The 15,342-nt window shown below is 40.5% G+C and overlaps 2 protein-coding genes across 4 annotated transcripts; one reads left to right on the top strand and one right to left on the bottom strand.

The window, feature by feature from the left end:
• The first annotated feature begins 1,625 nt into the window (after positions 1-1,625).
• fez2b (fasciculation and elongation protein zeta 2b) lies at positions 1,626-10,252 on the top strand. 3 transcript variants are annotated; one of them, XM_058057585.2, is made up of 11 exons: positions 1,627-1,993; positions 5,601-5,709; positions 6,089-6,205; positions 6,318-6,459; positions 6,877-7,004; positions 7,601-7,753; positions 7,903-7,983; positions 8,238-8,313; positions 8,401-8,466; positions 8,692-8,724; positions 8,867-10,252. In XM_058057585.2, exons 1-10 carry the CDS (start codon positions 1,677-1,679, stop codon positions 8,700-8,702), a joined length of 1,200 nt encoding a protein of 399 aa, XP_057913568.2. In that variant the 5' UTR covers positions 1,627-1,676; the 3' UTR covers positions 8,703-8,724; positions 8,867-10,252. The 3 variants fall into 3 exon arrangements, with proteins under 3 accessions (XP_057913567.2, XP_057913569.2, XP_057913568.2); XM_058057584.2 differs by lacking the exon at positions 8,692-8,724 and having other exon boundaries at positions 1,626-1,993; XM_058057586.2 differs by lacking the exons at positions 7,903-7,983; positions 8,692-8,724 and having other exon boundaries at positions 1,626-1,993.
• Positions 10,253-10,966: 714 nt separating this feature from the next.
• On the bottom strand, positions 10,967-13,434 carry LOC131107491 (usherin). The gene is made up of 6 exons (XM_078799038.1): positions 13,214-13,434; positions 12,723-12,889; positions 12,546-12,653; positions 11,770-11,841; positions 11,556-11,705; positions 10,967-11,469 (listed from the first exon to the last, which is right to left on the bottom strand). The coding sequence occupies exons 1-6, from the start codon at positions 13,371-13,373 to the stop codon at positions 11,380-11,382; spliced, it is 747 nt and encodes a 248-aa protein (XP_078655164.1). The 5' UTR covers positions 13,374-13,434; the 3' UTR covers positions 10,967-11,379.
• Between the last annotated feature and the right edge of the window lie 1,908 nt (positions 13,435-15,342).

Here is a 15,342-nt window from a genome sequence, read left to right as displayed (position 1 = left end):
TGTCAGTTTTTATTGAATTTTTGTTACTTTATTATTTTTTTGTTCACATATCTTTTTTTGGTTGACCTCTCTCCCTGTATGATTATATTAAAGTATAACCAGACATTTGGCGTCTTCTTTTTTTTTTCTTATATTTTATTTTTATTTGTATTGTGTTGCATTTTATCTGCTATGACTAATAATAAATATGCACAGTAACATCTTGAGGAAGTGTGTTACCTAAAAAAAAAATATATATCAGGTTGAACTATCCACCCCTCGCCTTTAAAGATGAGACAAATAATAATATCTGCATGTCTGTGTAATTGACGCTTTGCTCTCTTGGTGTGCCATTGTTGACGGGGCTCTAGCAACTTCGCTGTGTTTTTCCAAGCCAAATCACTTGAAATGGGGGGCTGTTTTTACTATATGGCAACCTGGAAACTTCCATCTCAACTCCCGGACAGCAGAATGGATTCCACCGTTGGCGCCACAAACGTGTTTCATCTGCTGATGACAAACAACGCTATGTCTGTATGCAAATGTGTGAAGTTTACCGAGAGATTTCATGTCTTGATTTCCTTTTTGGGTGGGGATTACAAGGGCTTATCGACTGTAGCATGTCTATTATAAGTTCTTGAGTGGGATTGGGGGAGGGAGGTTGCGTTCATGTGGTATTTACAGATGTGATTGTACTGTTTTGTATTGTTGTGTAGGAAAAGAAGTGTCATGTATGCATATTTTCAATAAAGTATTCAGGGTTTTGAAAAATAATGGCGATTTGATGGGTTGGGAATGGCCTGATACTACTTTTTGGACAACTTACAGTCATCCCATGTTAATGGTTGCAAACCTGTGTTATAGAAGTCAATGTCAAATTTAGTAGTAGTATTTGGAGCATATTTACATTACAATTTGCAAGTCTTAATGCTGTAGAGACTCAAGACGGCTTCAAGCTAACAACATAAGTGAGCTAGTGAGGTAAACTGTTAGACATGAATTTATTTTTTCTAATCTAATAAGACAAAAACTTACCACTTCCACATGCAATGGGAGGATAACTTATTTTTCACTTTGTCATGCTGGACATGCCATGGCTGACTCGATATGCAGATGGAAGCTGTTTTTTGTGACACCCTTATTATGCACTGCGACAGGATGTGCTTTTATTTTGAAGGTCGGAAGTGGGATTTGCGGTCACTCGACCCAAACAAAAGAGAAATGTTGTGCTGAAATAAATGTGCCTGCCCTTTCCTTCACTCTGCACTCTCACAACATTAGTTATGATATAACTAATGGTTACCTTACGCTACATTACCTTAACACTGCATGAAGTCAGCCATGGCGTGTCCGACATGACAGAGTGAGTGAAAAAAAAGAGTGAAAACTGAAAAAAAAAGTTCGCCCATTGATGTGGAAATTGAAGTTTTTGGGCTTCTTAAGTTTAGAAGAAACAACATTTTAGGTTAGTTTGCTAGCTTGTCTAGGGGGGTCAAGTTATAAACTGGTTTTAGATGCTCGAGGGATGAGTATTTTTCAGTATTTGTGGTGAAGTAAAGTTGACGAAAGGCGGGGCTTCTACTGGTGACGTCACAGGGATTCGCTACCCGCTCTCTCCCTCTCTCCCTCTCTCTCGCGGTGTCATCCAGCTTCTCCAAGCACAGCTCACCATAGGCTGTCAGGTTAGCGCGGCAGTCATGGCGGCGGCTCCGTTAGCCCACTTCGACGAGGACTGGCAGGACTTTAACGAATTCAAGCCGTCGCAGGAGTCGTCCGCCGCCGAGCTGGACCAGCTCAATTCCAACATCGCCGCGGGGCCGCCGACGGGCTTGGACGACTTCTCCGACCTGGACAACAGTTTCTCGGGGGAAATCTGCAGCTTCAAGTCCATGGAAGACCTCGTCCACGACTTTGACGAAAAGCTGACCGTGTGCTTCCGAAACTACAACACCGCAACGGAGCACATAGCGCCCATTAAACCCATCACAGAGGATAATTACCTGAAAGACGACGAGTGAGTGAGAATTTAATTTTTTTCTAGAAGTTTGACATCTTAAACCGCGAGCTAGCATCGTTAGCTTCAGCGGGTTAGCTTAATGCTATCGTTATCCTGACTTCAATCAGTGTAAAGCAAACACAGGCAGCTCCTGCTTTTTAAAAGCTTGTCTTAGTAGAAAACCACTAAAAACAATGTCAGTTAGTCTTGCCCTTTTTATAAGATAAGACTCGGGACTTAATTTTACACCAAAAGTTGCGTGTGCAAATTTTACCACAACAAACAATCACACAGGCTTAAAAGCCCTTATTGTTCCCTTAAAGGGCACATTTTCCATCTGAAAACCCACTCTTACACTTTTCCAAGTTGTTACAATGGTGCGTTCAAGTGCCAACATGCATATATCAACTCGGAAAAGGTCAACAGCATCCCACAGCTGCTGTCTGTACTATGACAATGCAAAGATGTAATCACACATTCTATGTTGCAATCGTTGACCGTCATGGAGAAGTTACAATATCTCTCAAATGTTCAAATGATGTTGCAGCATTCAACATCTTTACGACCCGTATAGCAGATATGGCATCCGAAAGCTGAAAGACAGAACGCACAGGCCCTAACAAAATGTTAGCCAATATATTATCCAGTTATTTTAATATTAGGTTAGGTATAAATTATTCCTAATGGGAGTGGGAGCCTTTTTCTCAGAATGTTCTGAACTCCTGTCACCATGCCTGTGTACTTGTATTGCCGCATGTGTTTACAATTACCTTGTTTTTATATATTATTAAATAGGGCTGTCACTTGTGCATTGGCTCGTGACTTAGGTGTCTTGTGATGCACCCCTGTTTTTAAAGATGTATTTACATGTATATACAACATTTTATCTTCTTTAGGCAGCAATTAGCTGATTGAGCTTGATGTAACAGCGCCTCTGCTGGCTGCAGCCAAGTACTGCAGTCTATTTGATTAAAAAAATTATATATATATATATATATATATATATATATGCACTCACACACAGTCGTCCCTCGCAATGAATTATATATCGCAGGTTTTCAAAAATGAATTAAATAAATGCTCGCTGTTTCATGGTTGAATAGAATATGACCTGTTATTAGTTTAAAAAATGTATGTTTATCAAATTGTCTTCATTCTTGGCCTAAATTAAGCATTTTCAAGCTAAATGAACTAAAATACAGCAGTAGAAGCATTGTGAGTACTTTCTGTCTACTATATTGAGTAATGCAAGTGTAAAGCCATTTAAAGCTGCATTAAGTATGCTGGAAGTACTCTGTCCAGAATCAAAGACAAGGACCTGCTAATGTATATCTGTTATCTTATCTATGTCCAATACAGTATGTCTTATTTTCTTTGACTATATTGGATAACACAAATGTAAAGTTGACTATAGGGGTGTTATTTCATGTCCACATTGCTCTAATAATGTTAAAACCTCTTATTTAGAAGATGGTGAACAGGTTTTAAATGCCTATGAAAATATTGCATTTGTTAATATTGACTCATGCTTCATGGAAATTCACTTATTGAGGTCAGGCCTGGAACCAATTAACCTCCATAAATAAGGGACGGCTGTATAAATAAAGTAAATAGAGGCCTACCTATATAAAAACTTCACCCCGAACAGAAAGCTGGTACTTTCTGCACTTGAGTAATAAACTCCCAGCTGCTATATGAGGAAATCCTGAAGAGGTCTAACATTTTTGCAGCTAAACTAAGCAGTGTTATATGTTTTGAATGTAAAGTCTAATTAGTGAGGCGATGGAATTGAATGGAACAGAATAATTGGACAGCACCCCCTGGAGAAGAGAGGCACGCCGAGTCTTTTCTGCATGACTGGACTCGGGCCGGACGTGCTCGGCCGCCTAACAAGTTCTCCTAGCAAGCTGAGGCCAAATGACGAGGAAGATGTGTGCGTGCTTTGTTGAGAGGTGTAGATAATGTACGCTCCACACTGTATGTGTGTGTTTGTAAGGTGAAAAAACAGCTGTAATCAACAACTAATCAATACAAACCATTGCTCAAGGGGCAACAACATCACTCCTGCCAGATTTCCCTGCCCCACATAGAACCAACCCTTCTTCGTTCTCTGTCCCCAAGCCGTGTACGACACCTCGGGGAAGAAACATTACGTAAACATGTAGTGTTTGTTTGCCTGTGAGCGAGCCAGCAAGAAAGCCGCACCGACACATGGACTCCCAGCATCCATCCTCGCAGCGCTTGCGGATGGAAACACATTGACTTGTTTGCACATTTCAATTTCACGTCCTCAAAACTGCATTTTGCTGTGACGAATGCAGCTCCTCTTGTTTTTTGGCGGGTCGACTGAAGACAGGCACAGTTTTTTATTTTACCCTTAAGCAGTGATTCCTTAAATATCCACGCTCTATTTGTCCCTAACGACAAAAAATGCAAATGAGCCAATGACTGGCAGCAGTGTTGGTTTGCATGGATTGTTGTTTTTCCTACACTTTTCCTACATTTAATGTAAAAACTCACACTTGTGGTCAATAATGGCAGTTTTATTTCTTCCACTTTAAATAAGGCATTCTGTCTGAAATATGAACTGTATATGAAATAATTGTATTTTGGGGATTTCATCCCTTTTAAAGGCCAGTTTGTTGACATTGTTTGCACAGTCGTCCCTCGTCATTTTTTTTTAAATAAATTCATTAATCCATCATCACTGTCTTGTGATTGCCTACAGCCTATTATACAGCCTAAATTCAGCCTTTTCTAGCATAACATGGCTAAAAGATCTGAAATACAAATATAAGGCTTTAAGATGATGCTTTCAAATACATGTTGATATGCATTATTTCACACTAGTGAGTAGGTGTCAGTAATGTTTATACTGATGAGACAATATGACCGCAGGAAGTAACAGCAACAAGGAACTCTTGCAATGCTAGCGTCTTGTTGATTACTTAAATGGCTTAATTTCTCTTATTGTGTCTGCTATATTAACGCCAGTGTAAAGGTGACTTTTGGGTTGCTATTTCATGTCCAGAGAGCTCTAATTATATTGAAAACCATATTTAGGAAAACGCATTTTACAAAGGTATTGGTTTTATAAACAAGGAATCCTACATAGCGGTAATGTACTCAGCATGGTGGGGTCTGGAACCAATTAACTGCGATAAACAATTTTGCTGCCTAGTGAACAAATATTTTTTAAATGAAAGCCTGTACGTAGTCCAACATGAAATATTGTACACAAAGAATTAGTTGCATTAGTTAAATTGGATTTTAAAATGACAGTTTTCATAGCTGCAAATGGTTAGTGTAATTCCTACACTTTTTTTTCCCTAATTTGACAGATCTTTTCCTTCCTCCGCCATCTGCTCATGTGATTTGTTCTCTGTCACATTTTGCTGCAGATTATTTGGAATAAGGCCAAATGTTTCTTCCGTGGTGCCAGATGGCTTAGCCATTTCTGTACTAGTTTGATCATCAGCCTTTTCATCCAAAACGATTGTGTTGAAGCTGAGCTGTGCTTTTGTGTATTAGTGTTTAACACGACCCAAGCAATCACGCACAGCCGCTGTTGCCGCTACTGATTATAACCAAGCGACTCTGCATCGTCCCTCTGGCTGTCTTTCAGGGTATGGAACACGCTGACTGACAACTACGGCAACGTGATGCCCGTCGACTGGAAGACGTCGCACACCCGCTCCCTCCACTTGCCCGCCCTCAACCTCAACGAGAATGAGGTAGAGATGCAGTTCAGTTTGATTTTTTTAATGTATCGTCACAGTTCATTTAGAATGTATCTTGGGTCAGTTAAAAAAAATGTTTGTGGTCCCACAGTATGCCAAAGGTAGTATAAATAAATAAAATAAAGGTAAATATGTCATCATCTAATACTACAAATTAAAAAGAACTTATCAAGGTATATTTTACACCTATGTTTATCATTATATGTATTTCTGCTTATTTCTACATATGTCTAAATTACTCCAGTCATTGTAATCATGTGAGTTTGAAATGTAGCTTGATTGACAGGTGAGGTAACCCTAACGATAAGATTATCCAAAATGAAGCTTATCCGTGGAGAATAAGTTTCATAGTCTTTTGCTTTTCTGTGAACAGAAATTGGACAACCAGTCTTTGGACTTGTCGGACGACGAGGAGCTGAGAGAGCAGATGGACATGCATTCCATCATCGTCTCGTGCATCAGCGACGAGCCCCTCTTCACTGCAGAGCAGGTAACATTTGACTCCCACTCCAACTCCCACCTCAAATGTTATGTTAGCCGTCATTTCAACCTCAACCGCTGCCTGAAAATGAACATTATCCACGTGTCGTTTGATCGTCGAGGTGATCGAGGAGATAGAGGAGATGATGCAAGAATCTCCAGACCCCGACGATGACGAGAGCCCCTCCCAGTCAGACCTGTCCATGCTCTCCGCGGACCTCCATGGCCTGAGGCGCTCCGGCTCCGACACAAGCTACGAGGACCGTAAGTTTTACACGTTCCCGAAAAGCGCCTTGTGCACATTTTCTTAAAAGTTGCACGTGCCTGCATGCTCGTCTTTACCCCCTCGGAGCACCTTTTGGCAGTTCTCCAAACGGCCTAATGAGGTGTGAGAGGTCGCACAGCGTAGCCTCACGCATCCACGCATCTAACGTTCTTATGTAATGTGTTCTAAATACAAACAGACAGCGGGTTATGTAAGATGCAGCATATATTTATTTGCTTTAAGCACCATTCCAGACAATTTTTGTGGCTCGTATTGTTATTTTTAACAATTGAACTTGGATTAAAATAACACCAACGAACACGCCGAGCCAACAAACGGTTGGAGTCAAACCCACGCACACAAGTAGACAGTGAGTCATTTTAGCGACTTCACACAATCTTCGCTCCCATCGTCAGGTCTGCGCCAGCTGTCTGTGTCGGAGCTGACCGAGACTCTGGAGGAGGTGGAGACGGCCATTCGCAGCTACAGCGAAGAGCTCATCCAGGCTCTGGCCCTGCGAGACGAGCTGGAATACGAGAAGGAGGTGACAACACACACACTGCACAAGGGGGGAAATGATGGATATTATTTATTTCAAAAAATAAACGATCACTGTTTGGTGGTTGAATACTGCCTAGTACAGCATATTTAAGCAAATTGTACATATTCTTGCGTTAGGGTTAGTGGTTTAGGTTAGCAGCCTTTTTGTAATTAAGGAAAAAAAATGGTAATGTTTAATTTCATTTGAACATGCATCAGATTACGATTGAATGCATCACATAATCAGTTGACAGTTCCACATGTCCAAAAGGAGTAGGAAGAAGCAAAGCTTATTAAATCCTACCCCTCCATCTGGTACTTTTACAATCAGTAACTGTTACATTTGTTCACTTCCTGCTTTCCTAAAATAAAATTGTCTCCTAATTTTGAGAAAATAAAATATAGAAATACTTTTTCTAATATTTTATTTTAAATGCGTGTATTTTTAATTGTGGTTTTTCACACCTTCAAATGGAGTGGGTAACCTTGCTAGAACATGTAGCGACTATGCAAGGTATCTTTTACCTTTCACCAAGGCCATCCAACAGCTAGCACCAGGCAAGGTGACCTTGACAACTAACATGATTGTGTGGCCACCAGGTGAAGAACAGCTTCATCTCGCTGCTCATCGACGTGCAGAACAGACAGAAGGAGCACCGCGAGCTGCTGCGCAAGAAGAAGAAAATCCGCAGCACGACCTCCACCGTGGGAGCCAATGGCCAGAGGACCACCGGCACCAATGTGCCCGGCACGGTGAGTCACGAGTCGGTCGGGTGGGGGGACGTACTCATGATGCACACTTAGTGTCCTGCATGACCCAGATGTGACGGTATGGAGGACTGAGGGGACGCTGCCGCTCTCTGTCATCTCTTCTATCCTTCCTTCCTCTCACCTCCTTGTAGCTCCTCACTCTGGAGGGACTCTCCAATGTCATTCAGAATGGCCTCCGTCAAACTTTTGGTCCCACAGGAGGGGACAAACAGGTGCCCCCTCGTCTCTTTCTCTTGTTTATTCTTTTTTTTATTTCAGCATGCTGCCTTTTCCTGCAGATCTCATGGTCTTTGCTGATCATCTTTTTTTCCCGCTTGTCCTCCAACAAAATTCTTAATTGCTTCTTTTTATTTTGCCGATTTTGTGTTTGGAGCCAAGAGGGCGCTGTTGTCTTGTCACAGCTTCCGTATTATTTTCTCCAAGGTGTTATATCATACGTGTAAAATGATCCCTTCTTTTGCCTCAGTACCTGACCACTGTCATCCCCTATGAGAAAAAAATGGGCTCCCCCTCAGTGGAAGACCTCCAGATCCTAACAAAGAGTAAGTGGATCCATCAATCACTTTAGAAGCCAGGACATCATTGCTGCTTTATTCATCTTTTGAATGGAACGCTCCTCTGTGTCTCAGTCCTCCATGCCATGAGGGACGACAGTGAGAAGGTCCCGGCCCTCCTCACAGACTACATTCTCAAAGGTAATCACACACACACACTTTTAAAGGCTGCATGGAATTTATTTTCCCACAAGATGGTACGGATCTTTTTCAATGGAGACACGCTGCCACCTGTTGTCATCCAGTAGAAGTACACCTGTAACAATAAAAATGGTGGCAAAGGGGTGTAGGGTTTCTCGCTGCTTTTACCGTACTTTGACCGCTGCCCTTCCTTGTATCTTGTTTGTGCCGCATTGCCCTGGGCAGCTCTGATATGAGGGCGGAGGTTGCTGAGGCCTGGTATGTATGTACCTACGTATGTATGTATGTACGTATGTATGCATTATGTATGTATACATATGTCTTTGGGTGCTGGTCACGTCTTCCATTTTGGCATCCATTCCACATGAACTTGACGGTCCCATGTCCCCTTTGTCCTCAGTTCTTTGTCCCACGTAAATCCCCGACGGGAACCCCTGGGGCGATATCAGGCTGGATCTTGGATAACTTTTTAACGTAGAGTTTCTTACCTGATGACATTTTTACCTGGACGACACCCTCCTTGGATTTTAACCGACTGCTCCATGGACGCCGCTAACCAGTATTATTGGTCTTTGCTCCTCATGTGACTCCCAATTTTATTCCAAGCGAAGGAAATGGTGTCATTGTCCTGAAGAAGGGAAAGGAAGGCTTGCGGAAAAACATCTCACGTTAGCATCCGCATCATCGGACTACGCAAGCTAGCAGTTGAATGTTGACATGAGATTATTTTTGTAACTTGCACAAAGAAAAGGGAAAGGACTTTGGGGAAATTAGCCGCACGAACAAGAACACTGACCTCACACCATCATTGTTTTAGCTAGCTAGCTAGCCTGCTTGCTAGGCATGACAGTGGCTACGTAGCATTTGTTAAATGTTTTAGTAATTCGCTTTTCCTGGCTTGTTTGTTTCATCTTGATGCATCTTAAGGTAGTCTTTTAAGTCATCTGCTCATGTAGTCGTGGCTGTGTATTTCTTAGCGCCTCGCTTAGATCTTGCTAGCATTTGGTGCATTTTTATCATTGAAGACGCCTATCTTAGTAAGAACAGCACTCTGCTCATTTTAAGCTAACACGTCAACGCTGTCTGAGCCGGCCACCTTTTGGTTTTGTCTTTAAAGTAACCGTCGACCCAAACGTAAACGCCGCTAATCGAGCTAGCATTTCAACACAAACTAAAGCCAGATCAGTTGCACGCTCAGGTACGACGTCAGCGCTTTAACGTAGCATTACCGTCAAGGTCGTGGAGCTTAAAGGTGGAAGGTTGTGTTTCGTTCCAAGGAACCGAAAGGGTGCGCTTTTAAACTGTTTTTACACAGGACGACAAAAAGGCGTGTTATTGCCACATGAACTGTGACGTGCTGCCTGCACTTTACCATCCTTTCATCCTCAAATGGATTCTCACCACAGGAACTATTTATTCCACTTTTATTCCATGGCTGACGTGCTTAAAAAACACACCAATTTTGTGTAATAGACGATCATTAATAATCATCAAAACCGCCGTGGAAACAGGATGTAGAAATGTACTTTCCTACCCCTCATTACTTAAATGTATATTTCTAAAGCTAGCGCTGACTGACTGTCAAATGTTGCATATTAACTCCTTTTCCTAGAATCCCCCCCCCCCCCACCGTTTGGGATGTTTCCGTTTACACTCTGGTGTGGTACTGCAGTTTATTCGTGTATTGTCTTGATGCTTTGCTTTAGTTGCTGACCATTCTGTCCTCTCTGACGCTCGCTAAGTGTTTGCACCTCATTTCCAATAAACCGACACCTGAACTACTCTTTCTTCTTCTTGGCATCAGGAAATAGTATTGCAGTCTTTCTCGGCCAGTCTCTACTCTCACTTGCAAATCTATGCTACATCGGTTGCAATTTTTTTTATAGGTTTCATATTGGAATGACATTTTCATACGGAATTGATGCTACTGTAAAACGAACAAAATGAGCAAATTAAGTTTCCAATTTAAATGATGTATTCACACTAAAAGATTAAAGTGAAGTCGTTTTTATTTCAATTCTATTTTCATTTCAAGTTCATTAAATCCATTATTAAACATATGAACGTGGCTTTTTTTCATAAATGTACAATTTCAAATCTATGCTAAATGTGTATGCAAAAACTAAATTTTAAAACATGTAAAGAAAAATTACATTTTCAATGTAATACTAAAATTGTAATTTAATCCCCCCCAAAAAATCAAATCTTTTTTTACACTTTCCAAATGGATTAAATTAAATTTAAGGAATTTGGAATTTTTACATTTATGATTTCTAATATTTTAAAATGAAAATTACATTTAATACAATGTTCATACTAAATGTATACTTTGGAAACAAATGTAATGACCAAATCGTTCATTTGGAAATTGAAATTACATTTTCAATTTAAAAAAAGTAATCCTACACTTACATTTCAAATTGAGTTAACAAAATTAAAACTTTTAGAAAACTTTTTTGAATTGTACATTTTCAATTTTAATTAGATTTATTAAATAATTAAATTTTTTTAAGGGTTTCAAATAGGAAATACATTTTCCTCAAAAATTAAATTAGCAAATCCAATTTTTTTTTACAAATGTATAACTAAAAATGAAACAAAAAAATGTAATTTTCAGATGAATTTCTTCAAATGTGGCTATTTTAAATACATACTTCAATGAAAAATCCATTCATATAAAGTCAAAGTAAAAATCTAGTCAGGTGTGGAAGAGGGCAACTGGAAAGTGACATGACCTGTGAGAGGTTTTCCTGTGAGGGCGCATTGAAGCTCATCCATCCAAGATGATCCAGCTCCACTTGGGTGAGGTTGGAGTGGAACAGGAACAGGATGAAGACTGTTGGTACGTCCCCTTCCAGCAGAAAGTCGGAATCTTGTCCGTGTGGGAAAGGAGGTGTGTTGCGGCGTGGCGGGTCAGAGGTTGGTGTCAGTGAACATGGTGTGCTCCTTCCTGATGGTGCTGAAGCCCTTGATGGTGTCCACAAACTCCTCATCGTCCATGAACTGGAATGGAAGGAAGCGGTTCATGAGCTCTAGGAAGTCTTCATTCAAAGAAGAAACGAGTCTTTCCTCATCCACCCGTCACTCACCATCCCGCTGTCGTGGCCGCAAACAGCCGCCGGGTCCCACGCTTTGTCTCCAGGCGTCGACTTCCCGTCCATCACTTGGCTGATGCTCCGCCTCAGGGAGGTCACGCCACCTTCGTCCTGAGTGGCCTCGCATTTCGCCTCCAGCACTTCCTGATGGCACCGCAACCTTGTTGTTAGACACACGTGGAGGTGGGCGTGTCTGCATGAGTTTTACCTCCATCTTCATGGTGAAGGCCTTCAGCGTTACACTGCTGGCCACGCCCACCGTGTCAGGAACAGTGTCAAACTGCAAGAACAAGCAACATGTACGTCATTGCAGCGGCTAGCACAGACAATTATGGGATGGCGTCATTGCCACATCTAATAAAACATCTTTAGTAGAACCCGTCATATTAGCCTTATTTTCTTTACTGTTTGACATATTGATAGTATTCTCAAATGTTATTTATAAATACTACTTTCTTGTTTTTCTAGAACTTCATGTACTGTACAGTATGACTAGTATCTCAAAATTGCATTTTACGCTTATTTTATTTTTATTGTAACTTTTTTCCAGGATTTCACATATTTTACGAGTATTTTTATGTCATTTGGTTTTTATTCTTTTGCCTATTTTTGTTTAGAATTTCACAACTGGTATCGTATTACAATTCTATTTTTTTATTTATACATATTTACTTTTTTTCCCTTTTTTATCTTGCTTTTTATTCATATTTTTATCATTTGTATTTCCTTTTTTGTTTTAAAACTTCACACACTTTAATGTATAATATTTTACTACTGCATTGGTCTTTTTCCCTTATTTTGTATGTATTTAAAGATTTTTTATTATTGACTTATAATTTTTTATTCTATATTATATATATTATTTGATTTATTGACACATTTTCTCCATTTGTTATTTAATTTTCTAAAAACGTGTGTCTTCCTGACATAAGTGACATTGGGCATTATAAATATTAATCATCATAATAATAATGTGATTGTGACCAGCATGGAGTTGCTAGCAGGATAAACAGCCATCATGGGGTTTCGTGTCTTCATGGGCATGGCCGCTAGGGGGGGTCTCTCTCTGGTGAGGTGGTGTTTGTTCAAAGCCTGGTGATGGAAAAGGGAGGTTTGAGAAGCCATGATAGTTGGATAAAAAGTCAACAACTGGTCGCCGACCTTGTGGAGAGCGACCGCCAAGACGATGGCCATCAGCAGCAGCGCGATGGCCGCCATCACAGCCATGAACCACAGCTCGTGAAAAACAGGCTCCTCCCCTTCACCGCCTTCCGCTCGCTCGCCACCCATTGCTCCGCCTCCTTCTGGAGGGGCGGGGCTTGGTGAGTCTACAGGAAAAATCATTTTTAAAATGTCACGTGGAGGCTCTTGTTTGGTTTTTTTTTTAGCAAATGTCTGGGAAAAACCAAAGCTGTCAAAGGCCCTCAAGGACAAGATGGCAGACTTTCATCCGGCCACCACAATTCTGGACCGTTCATATCCTTGAAAGGGGATCAAATGTGTGTGCGCGTGCCATCACACATGAATGACAGTAGCTGATAGGGTAACAGGAGACACGTGATGCCCCCTGGAGGCCAACATGACTAAAAGCAACCAACATGAAAATGCATTAAAAAGCTGCTAAAAACACGAATAAATCAAGATGGACTCACCAGCGTTGAGGTTCGTCTTTGGGTCTTGGGCGGGGGGCACCGACGGCCCCGTCCTGTCCAAGGTCACGCATGGATAAGGGCCAAGACCAGCCCAACCTTCGCCACACACATTTGCAGGATAAACACACACACGATGTGTCGTGTGTATATGAAATACCATCAAACGTTCCTCACAAGTCCTCCATCAGCCTTAGCTTGGAGCTCAGTGTCGCCATGGCAACAGCCAGCCAGGTGTAGTCTTACCTGAGGAGGCGTGGCGTTACCAATACGAGGCCCCTGCGTGTGTTTGGACATCATTTCTATCATTGTTCATTTGTCTTCGAGCTAGGAGTTTAAATACTGACATTTAAGTTACGTGTTCATGTGTACCTTTAAAAAAATTACACATGTACTTTTTATTGTATTTTTTATTTTATTTTAATATTTCATTTTACTTTTCTTTCTCACAAATGTAAGATTTTATATCATTTTTTCCAATGTTGCCCTAATGCTCTCTTGTATATTAAAAAATTGCTGAAATAAACCAAAATAAAAAAAAGCTAATTATTGTTATCCAATTAAAAACAAAAAATATATTTCATTATAAAAATGCGTCATATTTTCATATTATATATTGTGTTTTTTGCTTTATGAAAATCACAGTAGAAATAGTTAATACTAAAAGCTACTGTGTACTGTGTGCATGCAGTAGAATAGCATGCCTCTATAATGTGTAATAACCCAAAGTGACCACTACATGTCGCCAAAAGCAGCTCGTGTCAGTCTCAAAGCTAACCGTACTCTGTGCAATAGCAGCCTCTATAAGTAGCATGTACGTTACATCATTAGAGTAGACATAAGTACTAATAACAAGGACAGTTGCAAAATCTGGGCTACACTTAGAAAATCTAAATTCACCTCTAGGAGCGAGTAAGAAGGCAAAATACAAAAATGAGTGGCGGTACCTTATATTATAATTTGAACAACAAAACAATACACACATTTAGATACGAATGGCTATTTACAAACAGTGACAATCCAGTGAAATATATACAATGTGGTACACTCATTTAAATAATCAAAAGAAGGCCAGAATTTAAGAGTCCAACCTTTAGGCGGGTGGCCTCAGTGCAGAGTTCCTAGCTCGCCATCTAAAATAGCACCAGTATAAATTAAAGTGCCCACACAAAACATTAATAACAAATCAATATATAATACAAGTTGTATCAATCAGATCTTCAATATATGTTCAAAGTTTAAATTCCCTTATAATAAACAATCACATTACAATATTTATTATGATTATCAGAAACAATAGACTAGTCTTGCAATGAATAACAGTGCATTACAGACAAAGTTAGCAGCAATCAAAACTTGAAGTGCATTCAAGTGTATTAGTAAAATGCCACCAACTGTTACACACACGATGGGCTTTCCAATGCCTAAGACCACAATAAGTTTGTTGTATAATGTTTGTTGTATAACTCTAACCCTAGTTTCATTCCATGGACCATTGAGAGGACAGGTTTGATATTAAAAGCTAACTAGCAAAACGTTGCTAATGCAGTTAGCAACGAGAAACAAACACTCACCAATTCCGTAGTTTTATCAAAGCACTGCTCCTTTTAATGTAGCGTCGCGGCCCCTATACTCCGACCACGCATGAATTATGTATAGACTTTCCGAGAGTGAGATAATGACCACGACGACGACTTCGACAACTTTGACATACCTGAAGCAACTCTTTCCACGTGTGTCCACCGCGTTTACCTGTGTGCAATCACTTCCGGATTATGTACGGCACTGATTGGTGGCTCAACATCACGTGACTGGTGACGTAGCAACGCCGAGACATCTCACGCACGGGTAATTTAATACAATAATAGGAAAAGCCGTTGAAAATGAATGAAAATGAATGATTAACAACAACAATAATAATAAAAACTTGTGTTTTTATCTGGGTTACATGTAATAACACAAAGTAACCACTAGATATCGGCATAAAGCATCTCCTGTGGTCTTATGCTACATGCTAAGTGTATGCTGTGCAATAGCAGCCTCCATGTGTAATAACACACCGTGACCACTAGATGTCGTTAAAGAACAGCTCCTACTAGTCTTCCTCCTTTGAGCTAAAAATGGCTTCATCT

The sequence above is a fragment of the Doryrhamphus excisus genome, linkage group LG19 (genome assembly GCF_037039965.1).
Source record: "Doryrhamphus excisus strain RoL-2023G ecotype Guam linkage group LG19, RoL_Dexc_Guam_v1.1, whole genome shotgun sequence".
Lineage (NCBI taxonomy): Eukaryota > Metazoa > Chordata > Actinopteri > Syngnathiformes > Syngnathidae > Doryrhamphus > Doryrhamphus excisus.
This window is presented reverse-complemented; position numbering and strand designations above follow the sequence as displayed.

Bases quoted from the DNA above. Each gene is read 5' to 3' on its own strand.
- fez2b (XM_058057584.2), top strand. From the start codon at position 1,677: ATGGCGGCGGCTCCGTTAGCCCACTTCGACGAGGACTGGCAGGACTTT. The intron at 5,710-6,088 runs GTAGAGATGCAG...TTCTGTGAACAG, and splicing joins TCAACCTCAACGAGAATGAG to AAATTGGACAACCAGTCTTT. The intron at 7,005-7,600 runs GTGACAACACAC...TGTGGCCACCAG, and splicing joins AGCTGGAATACGAGAAGGAG to GTGAAGAACAGCTTCATCTC.
- LOC131107491 (XM_078799038.1), bottom strand. From the start codon at position 13,373: ATGGTATTTCATATACACACGACACATCGTGTGTGTGTTTATCCTGCA. The intron at 12,890-13,213 runs GTGAGTCCATCT...TTTTTCCTGTAG, and splicing joins AAAGACGAACCTCAACGCTG to ACTCACCAAGCCCCGCCCCT. The intron at 11,842-12,545 runs GTCACAATCACA...TTGTTCTTGCAG, and splicing joins CTGCTAGCAACTCCATGCTG to TTTGACACTGTTCCTGACAC.